Here is a 14,980-nt window from a genome sequence, read left to right as displayed (position 1 = left end):
TTTATTTTGTTACTCGTGTCTGTTGGTGTGTCTCCCCGCTGTGCTGTTTATTTATTCAGGTAATCTCTTGTTTCAATCGGCCCTCACAGGCACTGGCAGTCTCTGAGTAACCTGGTGGCATCTCTGCTCAACTCAATGAAATCCATTGCTTCCCTGCTGCTGCTCCTCTTCCTCTTCATCATCATCTTCTCCCTGCTGGGCATGCAGGTGTTTGGTGGGAAGTTCAACTTTGACGAAACCCAGACGAAGAGAAGCACCTTTGACAACTTTCCCCAAGCCCTCCTCACTGTGTTTCAGGTAATTATTTTATGATTAAACTTTATCTGAGAAGCTTGTTTAGAGTCTTTTTTTTTTCGATATTACCCTGAACAACATAAATATAAATAAGGCACAACAACTTTCAACAATCAAACTACACAATGTTGGCATTTCATTCAAATGACATTACAATTACATGTTTCAGCCTCCAAGTTATTGAGATCTTTGGGATCTATACTAGACCATATCCTTCATTTCCTGTCTTTTAAGTTCTGACTTTAGGTGCAGCACATTTAAAAGCATCTTTTTTTTTCCAGAATTTATATGAAGTTTATTGCTGACAAATGTTGACTCTGTGCTACAGGCAGTGGAAAACAGAAGAGAATTGATATTCAAATCACGCAGCGTTTGAAATATTTCTGAAACTAAAAGTTTGAGTCAGTCTTTTTTGTTGTGGGTATGTTGCTATGCAGTGTTTTTTAATGTTTCCACGTTTGGTAGAAGTACAAATACAAACCTTTTGGTGGGATTTCATAGGATAGATCACTAAAGAAAATCTGAAAAGTGTGGCGGGCAGATGCATTCAGCCTCTTTGAGTCTCACTAAGTACTATAATGCATTTAGATCCTGACCGGAGAAGACTGGAACGCTGTCATGTACGATGGGATCCAGGCGTACGGAGGCCCCTCCTCCTCCGGGATGGTCGTGTGTTTTTACTTCATCATTCTCTTCATATGCGGAAACTGTATCCTGACTCATCCTGACGCTCATGTTGCTACTATTTAATACTGTTTGGATTTAAGCACCTCAAAAATGTGGTTTGTGGAGTCTTTCTTTGTTTTTTACATCAGAGGGTTATTCTTTACTGACCTTTCTTCTCAGATATCCTCCTGAATGTCTTCTTGGCTATCGCTGTGGACAACCTGGCAGATGCAGAATCACTCAACACAGATGAAGGAGACAAAAAAGAGTGAGGACCTGATCTCACTATTTATTTCTGCCATATTTTTGTTTGTTATTATTATTATTATTATTATTATTATTATTATTATTATTATTATTATTATTATTATTGCCACATGTGTGGAAAAAGTACCTATAAAGTTTTTCTGAACCTTACAGGGACAAAAAGGATGATGAGAAAGATGAAAAGGTATTATCACATTTCGTTCAACCACCAAACAAAAACTAATATACCAATTTATTGTAACACAATTGTTCACATTTTCTGATATATACATATTTTTATTATTAGGAAGAAGAGGAAGAGGACAATGATGAGAATGGAGGAGATGAAGAAGACCCAGAGGTTCCATCAGGTCCTCGGCCGGTCATCGCTGACCTGGTAAAGAAGGAAAAGATCATTCCGATCCCAGAGGGAAGTGCCTTCTTCATCTTCAGTAGCACAAACCCGTAAGCACACTTACATCATCAGTGAACCAATTCTCAACAAAAAAAAATATTTCACCCAGCACTGAAGATTCATTACACATTAAAATCATGAAGTTGCATATATTTTCTCTCAGATATGTAATTAGCTGTTGTTCTTTCTTCCAGGGTGCGAGTGTTTTGTCACCAACTCATCAACCACCACATATTCACCAACCTCATCCTGGTGTTCATCATGCTCAGCTCCGTGTCGCTCGCTGCCGAAGACCCGATCCGCAACTTCTCCGCCCGCAACATTGTAAGTCTGCAAAGCTTAAACAAAAATCTATATCCACAACAACATTTAGCACAGACCAGAAGAAGAAGTAGCACTTTGGACTAATCACTTGTCAGGTAATAAATGTTGTTTGACGCTCCTTAGTCTCGTCAAATGACCCCACTCTTGGTTTTTGCATGTTTTAGCTCTCTGAGTGTAAAGCAAATATATTCTAGAGTCCTTTCCAAAGCCTTTATTTTTACCTGACAATTTTTTATTTTTTAACCTGCCAACTACTGAGTTGTTTTAACATGTGATGAATTGCAAATGTTATTTTTTCTTTTGATAAATAATAGCTGAATAGATGAAAGAATAGGTGTCGGAATTTTGTGGAAAAAAATGTTTGTATTAATCCAGTGAGAGGCAAAAAGTCTAGTTTTACCATAGTTTACTCTCACAAATCACTGATCATATTTTGTAACAATTAGATATGGCCAACTTAAAATCATCTTTTTGTATGAAAACTGTAATTTATCAAAGTAAATTTGGCATTTATCTGGCATCATGTCCCTGAAGACGCAGCCAGGAGGTCAAGGCAGAAACCTTTTTTGTAGCAGCATTCATAATATTCATACTGCTTTAAAGAAAAAAGAACTGCACTGTCTTTGAGGACAGAAACACAGGAAAAAGGCACGAAATGTGTTAAAATGTGTGCTATGAAAAGATTAACAGTAAAATAAAAGAAATTAGATAACTCATAATTACCTAAGAACTCATAAACTTATATAAAGGTGGTAGGTTGATAAGTTATTCTGTAAAAATCTTCATAAAAATAATATTCTTTTAGAAAAAATGTGATTGTTGTTTTTCAGGATTAGGATTACTCTGATTAATGTGTTTATGTAGATAATACAACTGTAAAAAATGAGAAATAGTGGAGCTTCTTTTGTGCTGTTTGAATAGAGTTATGTTAAAAGCAAGTTTCCTAAGCAACTTTAATAACTTCCACATTAGATTAAGCTACCATGTAGATCAGTTTCTAAATACTTGCTGGGAAATCTCCTCCTATGTTTGTAGTTGTTTTACTCTGTAATTTTTACTGGATTCACAAAGTAAACTGCATTAAATACATGCAGGAGCACGAAGTCGACCAGATGGATTCATTTGCACCTATTTCTGTTGGTGCAAATGACAAAAATCACAAAAAACAATCCAGATGTGATTTAGAAACGAGACAGAAGAAAGAGGGTTATGGAGATCTTTGGGATCTATTCTAGACCATATCCTTCATTTACTGTCTTTTAAGTTCTGACTTTAGGTCAGGACCAGCTCCTCACCTGTTCCTCATCTTTATGAGCAGCAGCAAACAAACTGTGGTTCCCTGCTGCAGTTGCTGCACTGAAGCGCCCGGTGGGAACTTCCACTCATTCATAAAGTTTGTTTTTACCAAAGCATCTGCTTTTAATGCAGTTTACACAAAGTACATAAATTCACAAACTATCGGCATAAAATATTTAGCAGACATCACTAGAAAACATGTGATTTGTGACATCTCTGACCACAACACAACATTAAATGTACTGCTAATGTTTTTTAGATATATTGTTCTTGTCATTAAGATAAAATATATCAAACCCAAATATATTAAAAAGGGTTTTTTTGTCTTTATTGAAAAACATTTCAAATAAAACAGCTACATATTAAAATGACAACAGATATCCTATTGCAGATATTTAGCAAAATTATAAATTGTCTTTTACAAAAGGTCATGTAACATTTTTTTTACATTTTATTTAGTTGGACTTCAGCAAAAGTGTCTTGAATGCATGGACAGCGTTCCATTTAATGTGAACAAACTGTTCACATTAACTGTTCATCAAAAATACCCAATCTTCCCAGTGAAGTTAATCTGGAAAATATAAGATAAATCAGTAAGCATAAAAATAGAATGTGCTCATATTATTGAGAATTTGCAGATCAGTTTCTGATCTGTTTTAAATCCTGGAATTTAGGATTAACTTTTATACATTTTTGTTTGGATTTAATTACTTGAAAGAATATCCACATAAATGTACTGTTTTTTTTGTATCAAGCTCAAAGTTTGAGAGTCCACAGTTGAGGAGAGTTTGTAGAAAAAAGTTTACAAAATGTGAAAAAATTATCAGGTCACATAGTTCCCTTTATTCTAACTAAATACAACTTTCTGCAAAGTAAGTTTCAGGGTTTTTTTATAGCCTTACTGTATATTCCATGTGTTTCAATGGTGTATGAACTGAAAATATGGGGCTCGAAGGCATTACCTTTTAATGCATCTGATACAGTAGACATGGCATGTGGATTGTTTCAGCGTTTTAAAACGCTTTGTAGCAAATGCAAACTGTGTAAATTTGATTGCTTTGACCTAGTAATGACATGACTGAATCTATGGTGCGAAGGCACTCTGTCTACCCTGGTAAAGATTCACTCACCTCAACATGTCAAATGCTTGGAGAGGCTGACCTGGCAGTAGCTAATGTTATTTGACCATCAATGGGCTCTCACAGCCCTTTAGGCAAGATGGTGTGGGGATTATAAAGTCTTGAAAAAAAGTATATGGCACCATGGCATAATTTAATTCACTCTGTCCTTATGAAATAGAACAAAACATATTACTCTCTTTCTCCCAGTACACACAGATTATACAAAATATGGGTTCTTTATAAGCAAAACCCATATTTCATAAGGAAGACTTGATGTTTTACAAAGTAGGTTTAATTATGTTATCTTGAGATTTTTGTCAGACGTCTTTTTAGATAAAACTGCATACCTGACAAGGTAGGAGTGGTCTGACAGAAACTTTTTAAAGCAAACTCAAAAAGGGAAAAAAAAATCTCTTATGAGCTAAATCCAGCAAAAACACTAGTGTGGTCCCGATTTTAAGTTCTCAGGTAGGATGTTTTATTTTCTCTTTTAAATGGAATAGAGTCTCTATGTTTGAGTGAAGTAACTCTTGGTAATCCTCCTTTGTAAATGCTTAAATATTTACTCCTTTCTTTCATCTTGTTTATGATGTATAAAGCTGCATGATAACTGTCTTTGTTAAACATCTACATTGCTTTTTGCAGATACTTGGTTACTTTGACTATGCTTTCACCGCTATCTTTACTGTTGAGATCGTGTTGAAGGTAAATGCCCTGTGTCCCCTGTCTGTGCTGTCACTAACCTCATTCCAATAACACTCCAAACGTCTCGTTGCCTTCCAGGTCCTAGGCTATGCAGATTATGTCTTCACTAGTATGTTTACATTTGAGATCGTATTGAAGGTAACCCCATAGAGTGACAACGAGAGCCTTGCTGCATTCTCTCCTTGTGTGTCACCTGCCACTCAGTGCAACCTAGCTTGTTTGTTTCCTTTCTCTTATTTGCTTTTATTCTTCATGGCACCTCTTTTAAAAAGCAAAAAATTACTATTTTGGACTTTTTGGTTGCACACACTAACATTAACACGAGATTTGTTAAATGATCCTGATCAAAGAGCTTCTCATGGGGGAAGGAAACATCACATGAACATGACATTATTCTCACTTGGGAGTCACATCATTGGGGTCAGTCATCGCTGAAACGATTTTTGGTGGAAATGTGGAAAACAAGATGCAACCTCTGTTTGCCTTGCAACAAAATTTTATGGGGTGTTCCGACATTTTCGAAGGCATTGGCTGAAGTTGAGGTCAGGGTTTGTGTTGTAACAGCATAAAGCCAGCTCCAGTCAAAGCTACGAAGCTCCATGCTTATCATACTGACTGCTCTTCAGAATTACCATAAAAGAGGGGGCACAACCAACCATGTTCCTGCCGAGCATGGTTCAGTCTGCTTTCCCCGACTGGCTGCATATCAATGTGAAGTCGCCTCTGCAGCCGTTCAGGCAAAAATAATAAACAATTGATGACTTTACTGCTTTCGACCTTCATATTCTCAAGCGCTCTTAGTTAGCAGTCTTGTGTCTTGGCCTCTCTGCAGGGCTTCACATTTATATGTGCTTGGAAAACAAGCATTTTACTTTCATTATTTGAAGAAGAGTTATTTTGGCTGGTTTTTTCTTCTCTGCCTGCTGAACTGCAAAGTTTCAACTGGGAGCTGCCTCCAGTTTAATCTGAGCATTTAAAGAACATATCAGAATGTGCTTTAAGAGGACGGCCAACATGAATGTGACAGTAAGGCCATTTCCGGTTTCCAATCCCTATAAATAGAGCTGTAACAGGTTTGACTTCATGGCAACAAAATGCATGTTTGATTGCCTCATTCCATAGCGGATTGCGAAATAAATGACTTACTACTACATTCATGTTTTTAAGGGCCGTGGGGGTGGCGATTGTAGAGTTAGCCTTCCTGCTTCACTGCTGTGAGCTCGCCACCCCAAATCAGAGTGATCTAAAAGAGTGTGGAGAAGTGTGTGCGTGTGTTTGACTGCAGGACTCTGAGTGCTGAGAATATTCCTGTTTAAGCTGTTTATATCGGCTGTGTTTGAGTCCTCTGCAGTATGAAATGTAACACTGTTTGTGTATAAAAAAAGCTGTAATTATTTTTTTTTGCGCCTTTAATACCATCTGTCCTCTCCTCAGATGACAACATATGGAGCTTTTCTCCATAAGGGAGCATTCTGCAGGAATTACTTTAACCTCCTGGATCTCTTGGTGGTCGGGGTTTCTCTTGTCTCCTTTGGCATTCAGTGAGTAAAATTGAAAATCTGATCTGCAGGCAGTCATGATAGGATCTGAGTCTCTTTTGCAGGTCTCTTCCTGCACGCGTCTCTCCTGCCGTACTTCTTCTGCGTTCTCTCAGATCTCTGGAATCAGATTGTCAGAGTTCTCCACTGGGAATATTAGAGCTTACCCAACATTCCCAGCCACATGGAATATAGTGACGTTTTCTGGTATTAGCCATTTATCAGCACTTTCATCTCAGTACACCTCTGACAAATATTGTGCTATGAAATGTCTATTTGTGAACATGTGCCTTTTATTGTTTAAATCTACAAACTACAGAGGAGTATATTTGTTTGCTCTGTAATCTGATGATAGTTTCCACTAAACAAACAGCAAATCTCACTGTTTTTATTTACAGCTCGAATGTTTTCAACTGCGATATGAAAGCCTTTCTAACTCTGAGACAAATTGAATGCAGCATCTGACTTTTGTGCAAGTCTTCTCTAGTAAACGTTGTCTCTCTCCTCCCGGTTGACTGACAGAGTCGTTGCCCAAAACCCATTCCAGCAACTCAGATGGTGTAAATTTTGTTGTCAAAATCTGACATCAAAATGTGTTGAGTAAAAGGGAAAATACTTTAAGAAGTGTTTAGGGTTAGGATCCGGACCCCTAATTAGTCACATTTGGCACACATTTTGCAGGTTTTAAATTAAAATAAGATTCACAGTCTTTTCTTTTGGTGTCACTGAGGAATGGTTATTTATTTGGTTTCCTCAGGTCTTCGGCCATCTCCGTGGTGAAGATTCTCCGAGTTCTTCGAGTGCTTCGACCCCTGAGGGCCATCAATAGAGCCAAGGGCCTTAAAGTAGGAACTGAAAACATATTTCAGCTTCTGCACTAAAACTACAACCGTTTGTGTTCAGGTTTATAATATCTTGGTCTCTTTGTTCCACAGCATGTTGTTCAGTGCGTCTTTGTGGCAATCAGAACTATTGGCAACATCATGATTGTTACCACTCTACTTCAGTTTATGTTCGCTTGTATTGGTGTCCAGCTATTTAAGGTGAGCAGCACTCACTTATAAGACATTATAAAGACAGATCATTTTGAAATTAATAGTAATTAGTATGAACATAACACACTTTCTTTTTTTGTTTTATAGGGAAAATTTTACCGCTGCACAGATGAGGCCAAGTCCAGTCCAGAAGAATGCAAGTAAGTTTCAAATTTCTTGTTTCTTGACCTTCATTTATCCCTATATACTGATTTTCACTCTCCACATAATTGAACATTTTCTTCTAGAGGCACATACATCCTGTATAAGGATGGAGATGTTAACCAGCCGACGATCCACAGGCGCGTGTGGCACAACAGCGACTTCAACTTTGACAATGTCCTCATGGCCATGATGGCCCTCTTTACTGTTTCCACGTTTGAAGGCTGGCCGGCGTAAGACTCAAACATTTTACTCTCAAAGTCTTCGGAGTCCAGAGTTTTTAGTAAAACGATTGACATACATGTGTGTTTAGGTTGCTGTACAAAGCCATCGACTCCAACAGGGAGAATCTGGGACCCATTTACAACTACCGTGTGGAAATTTCCATCTTCTTCATCATCTACATCATTATCATTGCTTTCTTTATGATGAACATCTTTGTGGGTTTTGTCATCGTCACATTTCAAGAACAAGGAGAGAAGGAGTATAAAAACTGTGAACTTGACAAGAACCAGGTAAAAATCTCTACAATTTTTCTTTTTCTGTACACTCTGGCTCTGATTCACCAGCTCTGTCTTTTGTCCAATGTGAGCTGGATCTCAGAGTCTCTCACACAAGACATGTAGCTCTAATTTCACTAGTTTAAACATTTTATTTGCATTTTTTCAGCTGGTTTCAGTTTTCTTGTTTCACAATCTAAATGTAATCTTTATCAATTAAGCAGAAAAATGACACAACTCTAGAGAAATGCTTTCTGCTGCACATTCATCATCTAAGTGTCTTTATCTATTAAAATCCAAGCTGACTGTTGGCATTAAACGTTTCACTAATATCGATCCCAAAGGTTTTAAAGGATTTTATCAAGCAGGCAGAGATTGTTTGAAAACTCACCGTTCGTGTCGATATCTTTGCAGCGTCAGTGTGTGGAGTATGCTCTGAAGGCCCGTCCCCTGAGGAGATATATTCCCAAGAACCCGTACCAGTACAAGTTCTGGTATGTGGTGAACTCCACTGGCTTTGAGTACATCATGTTTGTGCTCATCATGCTCAACACGCTTTGCTTGGCTGTCCAGGTAAGAAATCAAGAAAACGTTTGCCTCAGTGTCACAGTTGCATTTGTTAGGTTTACAAATGATGATTTCACATTTTAAAATAACCTTATTTTTTTCTTTACCCTTCATATTTATGTTCTTTTTCAGCACTATGGCCAATCAGCACTTTTTAATTATGTAATGGACATTCTCAATATGGTCTTCACTGCTGTATTCACTGTGGAAATGGTTCTCAAGCTCATCGCTTTCAAACCAAGGGTGAGTACCATAAACAAAATGAACAGAAACATCATTAATTAACAAAAGCAAGAGTCTGAGAATTTATGCAATTAATTAATCTGCCATTTTGAGAAATATATTATCTTTCCACACAAAAAAGGCTATTGTTTAACTAGAGATTGAAACAGTAGAAACTTGATTTATTTTGTTGATAAATTGAACATTTTCTGATCACCGTTTCAGAAAAGAAATAAATAAGAAAATAAGATTTTATCACACTTACGAAATTTAAACCCAATCCACTACGCTAATGGGGCTGCAGCTTCTTTGACCAGTTTTATGTGAAATCTTCTTTTGGAGCGTTTTTTCATATTTCCATTAGTACTTTCATGACTTTTCTTTGGTGACAAGACAACGTATCTGTTTAGCTCCCTCAACTGTTACTTTGGCTTCAATAGATTAATATTACTCCCAGTCAGAAAAAATTTGGTAAAATAAAAATATAATTTAGAGCTTTTTAGACCCTTTCTCTTCTTTTACCCAAAATGATGGCAGTATGTAGGTTTTGAGGAAGCAATCCTTCATCCTGAGCCGGTACACACCTCTTTGCTTCTGCTCTGCTCAGTCAGCAGGAGATAAAAGAAGCAGCAGTGCTTACTGCAGCACTTTTTACTGAGATTATCTCCCATGCTGAAAATGATGCACTTTTGTTGCACCTCCGTGTTGGAGACTTGCATTTCTACTGAGAAATTGAATTCTGGGTCATCGCTGATCTACAGCGGATACGCCTCTGAATTGGCAGACATTCGTAAAGTCGGTGCCAATGAGTGCAACACGCCACTTTAACCAACACAGCTGCTGTCCAGCCTGGTTAGCGTCATTGAGTCATTTGGCCTTTGAATTATGAAAGGGTAACGGCAGAGGGCACATTGGGACTTTTAATAATTAAAAAATCACATTCCTTTCTGCTAAAATTTGACTTTGAATATTGTATAATAAACCTGAATGATAGAGAGATGTTCAATGTTTTTTTTCATCTGTTTTCAATGTTTGATTCACAGCTCTGTGTTCCAAAGAAAGACAGGATGCTAGTAAGAAAAATGTGTTTTGCAGTGCTCAGCTCTTTTTTCTTTTAATCGCTGTCTTTGCAGCAGTTTTGCTTGTAATTCTATTGTTAGCATGACTTTCGGTGTGGATTTTGTTCCCTTCAGCTTAACAACAGCCTGTAGATCAATGCGGTGTAATTATGGGCCCTTCAGCTGAGGATGTCAGCAGGGGGCTCCCTGTGTGTTTTTAAATTAGAAGTATAAGTAGATTTAAATTTCTGTGTAAGAGTTAAAACTTTTTTTGTTTATTTTTGCTGACTTTACACTTGACCCACACATCATTCAGGGATATTTTGGGGACGCTTGGAACGTGTTCGATGCCCTGGTAGTCATTGGCAGCATAGTAGACATTGTTCTGAGTGAAATCGATGTAAGTAAATTCAGCTACTGTTTGCCTCGCCGATTTTTCATCCTCTTCCTCCTCTGGTTCAGCAATGCTTCTGGCAGGTTTCTGCAGCAGGGCTACCACTTTTTGTTTTCAGTCTGATCCTTCCTAACGCTTTATTTCTCTTTCTCTTTCTCCTCCCCCGATCCTGCCATTTAAACTTTTTTTAATTTCATTTTTATTTCAAATTCCTCTCCGATTTCATCCGTCTGACTGCTTCCATGTTCTCCTGTTCACCGTCTTTCATTGCCCTTTTTACCCTTAAATGTTGCCTCCAACAGCACTATTTTGCTGATGCTTGGAACACATTTGATGCCTTAATTGTTGTTGGTAGCGTCGTCGATATTGCTATCACTGAAGTTAACGTAAGTACTATCTTTCTCTGACTCTAAAGTTAAACTGAACCCTTACAGAAAGCCAGATGGCCAATTTAAATGTGTTTAATTTAAATAAATAGTTGTAATAGCTTTCTCTTGTAAAATTTTAAATATAAATGCCATTGACATTGTGTAAATGATTAAAAAAGTGCGCAGCTGTTAGATTATCATAAAGCACCATTGGCTGTTTTGTAAGCTTCAGTTTGACTTTCAAATAAACTTTTACAATGCCTTGCAAAAGTATTAATGCACCTTGAATTTTGTCAGATGATGTTACATTACAACTACATACCTCAATGTATTTTGTTTTAATTTTGTGTATTTGACCAAAACAAAGTAGTGAAAATTTGTAGTGAAAGAAAAACAATACATGGTTATCTTTTTTTTGTTTGTTTACAAATACATGTTTTAAAAAATGTACCATGCATTTGCATTCAGACCTCTTTACCCTAAAAGATCTAAATAAAATTTCACTACAACCATTTACTTTCAGAAGTCACCCAAATAGTAAAAAAAGCAACGTGAAAAACAAGTTTCTAGTTTTCCACAAGTAAACATGAGGAAGATTTGGTCAGATGAACTTGAACAAATTTGAACTTTCTGATTTGCTTAACAAATGTTTGATGTGCCGGAAAATTGAGACTAGACATCATCTTGAATGCACCATCTTCACAGAGAAACATGGTGGTGACAGAATCATGGTATGGCAACAGACACAGGGAAGCTGGTTAGAGTTAATGGGAAGATGAATTGAGCTGAATGCATGACAGTAATGGAAGAAAAACCTGCTAAAGAGGGAAAGATTGTATTATCTTCTAGCAGGACAGCAACACTAAACGTATAACCTTCAATAAGTTTAGAAGAATGCAAATTTATTTTCAAGAAAGGTTCACTTTTATTCAGTTTTGTTTTGGTCTATTACATAATATCCATCTAAAATGCATTGAAATATGTGATTGTAGTATAATAAATAGTAAAAAAAAAAGTTGAAGTGGTATGAACACTTATGCAAGACGGTGTATTTATTGTGTGTTGTATTTACACATAATTTATTAACCTTAATAGACTGTGGTTTTCTTTACATGTTTTATTGTGACTATGGCTGGGTATCATGACTGCAAATATTATGTACATGATTGTTTACCTTGGAGTGTCACAGGAACTGTTCACATTTTTCTGTGTTCGGTTCAGAACGGGATCCGTTTATGATGTGGTAATCTAATTCTTGTTTTTATTCACTTTTTTTCCCCGTAGAAACTTGTAGAGGCAAGTATGGAAATAAAACAATGTTGCTTGTGTGTAGCTGGTTGTTGATGACAACTTTATCTTTTGATCCCCTTTGCAGTTGGCTTAAAATTAAAATACTGACAGGATGAAAGAAAGTTGGTTAGGGTTTCCTTAAGAGCACACAAAATATTTTACTTACCATTAAAATTAATGTCAAGAGCATAAATGACTTTTGGACCTAAAAAAATATATTTTTCTTTCTGCAAAGATTAAATGTAAAGTGTTTGGGATTACAGTTTAAGGCACTTGAAACTCAAGCTGTTCCTTCCAATCCTTAGAGACATACTTTTAGTGAAATATGTATAATTTTGAAAGCTATAAAATGAAGCTCATCATAAACAGCTAAGATTTTTTGAGTCAGGTTATGTGGAGTGGTTATGAGCAGTCTTTATCTTACCTGCAGCGCACAGCAGTCTGAATTGTCCAGTGTTGGATAAACGGGGATTATTTTTTTTATTTTATTGTATAAGCAAAACAACAGCCTGCTGAAGTGGTGCCGCTTCCCAACATATCTAAACTCAAAAACTAGCTAATTATAATTTTGTTCTGTTTTTTTGTTTGTTTTGTTTTGTTTTTTTTTTTGGTCTGTACACGTAAAAATATGTTGGAGTGTTAAAATAATAACACTTCTTCAAATGTGAAAATGTAGCAAACATAATTTAATTTCCTAGTAAATCAGTTTTTTGGACATGCAAAAATAAAATAAAATAATAATACTCATTATGATCCTCTCAGCCTAGGAGCCTAAATCACTTATTTATCCCTACAATTAAGTTACTGCAAAAACTATTCAGATATTCTATGACTCAGCAAAAATGTTACTTAGTCTCATTTTATGGTGTAAAGAAGCTTTGTCTACACTAATAAAAAAACACTCACAATAAAATATAATAGTGAATGGTTGAACTGGCAGCAGCTTGTGCTGTTTTTATTGATTCAGCTAAAACATTCTTCAGTACTTGATGGCACTCCTATATGCTTCATTCAGCAGATGGTTTTACAATCACCTTGCATTTCCACACTTTAAACCCTCATAATAACTATTTAGGATGGCCAGCATATAGACATGAGAAGATAAGAAACAGTGTCCCAGCATCTTCAAGTTCCCTGATTAAAAAGCACTTTAGGCTCAACAGTGGAGACTTTCTGACTGAGTAAAACGTAAGGCAGCATTAAACCTATTAAAATACATTCAGTTTTTAAAAGAGAAGCCGTTTTGCGGCGTTACGTTTCCATCAGAAGGTCATTCAATTGACTCTGAGGTAAGAACTTATCTTTACATCAGAAAATCAATGAGACAACTGCAGGCAAGATGCCGACTGCCAATAAATACTCCACAGAACCCCACTAATTTAGCAGTCCCTCTCAAATAATCACTTTCAGACTTCACCGACTTTAATCCTCTTCTTCCCTTCCCGAGTGCTCTCACGTCTGAGCTGCAGTGCTGTTTTTCTGGAGTAACAATCAGTGTTTTTGAGTGTTGCATGACTGTGTTAATGAACTCTAACTTTGCTTAAAAGAACAAATCATTGTGAGTTTTCAGGTTCTCTGTGTTATGCATGTGTGTTTAACATGTGTTCAGTGTTTAATCCAGCTGTGAGTGTGTGTAGGACTGAGGTTGTTGTGAATTTCACCAGGGCGTTCATGTTTCAAACACACCTTCCATGACATTTATTTCTGCATAACCTGCATGCTTGTCTTTAACTGAATGTTTCATTCAATCGTAGCAGCTGGTGTGTGTTGTGTGTTTGCCTTGCACATCGTCCATATTTTCAGCTTTTCTTCAGGCATGAGTTAAATAAACAGCCTTTTAAGATTCTGGCCTGAACTCACTAATTGCATGTTGGTGGGTCAGACAGTCATCTCACAACCTGCCATCCTTCCCACGTCTGCCTCTCACAGATGACAGTCGGCCACGCAGTCCCCACCCTTCCGGTCAGTGTTTTCCATAGAGCCTTGTGAAGTTTGTGCTTTATGTTGGTTTGTTTGTTTGCTTGCTGTCCCCATTACTTTTTTTTTCTCCAGACAGAATGGCCCTGGAGTTGAAACTAAGAAATTCTGCACAACATTAAGGATCGCATAAACAAAATGATTTTTTTTTTTTTACTGAAGCTGATATTTTCATCAAAACATTAATGATGTTCTTACCTTAAAGTTGTGTGAGAAACTGTGGCTTTGCTTAGAGCTGATATTTTTGGGAATGGATCAAGTCATGTAGTGACCTGGAAGTAATTCGATTGCAACTGAATAGACCAGGTGTCACTAACTCCAGTCCTTGAGGGCCACCATCCTGTAACTTTTAGACGCGTCTCTGCTCAAACACACCTGGATGAAATAAACTGCTCGTTTCCAGCCTATTGCAGAGAGGAATGAATGTTGGTGAGGGAATTCAGACATTTTGGAGCAGAGGTGAATCTAAAAGTTGCAGGATGGTAGCCTTGAGGACTGGAGTTGGTGACCCCTGGAATAGACAAAACCAAATCAAATGAAGGAGCTTAGCATATTTTGCTATAAAAATGCACAATTAGAGGATTGGCTAAGTAGAAGCACCTTTTCCCATTGAATGTGAACGACGCCAGCTGAGTCTGAGGTTCTTTGATGATCTTGTGTTGGTGTCTCTTTGAGTGACTGTTTCTGTGTTTTGTTCTGTCTCTCTGTAGTGAGCTCTTAAAGCTCTGAATGGAGCACATGTGTAGCGCAGGTGTGTAGACTCCAGTCAGGTGCATGAACTCTGCCACAGTAACTGTCTCTGT

The 14,980-nt window shown here is 37.1% G+C and overlaps 1 protein-coding gene across 2 annotated transcripts in view; it reads left to right on the top strand.

The window, feature by feature from the left end:
* cacna1da (calcium voltage-gated channel subunit alpha1 Da) overlaps positions 1–14,980 on the top strand; it is a 70,828-nt gene that overhangs the window by 32,547 nt on the left and 23,301 nt on the right. For both annotated transcript variants that reach the window (XM_014987479.2, XM_014987477.2), the window contains exons 14-30: positions 90–297; positions 883–1,003; positions 1,141–1,228; positions 1,381–1,411; positions 1,514–1,671; positions 1,816–1,945; positions 5,008–5,067; positions 5,146–5,205; positions 6,502–6,608; positions 7,363–7,450; positions 7,541–7,648; positions 7,748–7,800; positions 7,888–8,034; positions 8,115–8,316; positions 8,716–8,874; positions 9,001–9,111; positions 10,845–10,928. In XM_014987479.2, coding sequence (XP_014842965.2) covers positions 90–297; positions 883–1,003; positions 1,141–1,228; positions 1,381–1,411; positions 1,514–1,671; positions 1,816–1,945; positions 5,008–5,067; positions 5,146–5,205; positions 6,502–6,608; positions 7,363–7,450; positions 7,541–7,648; positions 7,748–7,800; positions 7,888–8,034; positions 8,115–8,316; positions 8,716–8,874; positions 9,001–9,111; positions 10,845–10,928 — 1,915 coding nt within the window. The remainder of the gene's footprint in view (positions 1–89; positions 298–882; positions 1,004–1,140; positions 1,229–1,380; positions 1,412–1,513; positions 1,672–1,815; positions 1,946–5,007; positions 5,068–5,145; positions 5,206–6,501; positions 6,609–7,362; positions 7,451–7,540; positions 7,649–7,747; positions 7,801–7,887; positions 8,035–8,114; positions 8,317–8,715; positions 8,875–9,000; positions 9,112–10,844; positions 10,929–14,980) is intronic.

Source organism: Poecilia mexicana, unplaced genomic scaffold, assembly GCF_051168715.1.
Source record: "Poecilia mexicana isolate PSO_F unplaced genomic scaffold, ASM5116871v1 scaffold_5, whole genome shotgun sequence".
Classification (NCBI taxonomy): domain Eukaryota; kingdom Metazoa; phylum Chordata; class Actinopteri; order Cyprinodontiformes; family Poeciliidae; genus Poecilia; species Poecilia mexicana.
This window is presented reverse-complemented; position numbering and strand designations above follow the sequence as displayed.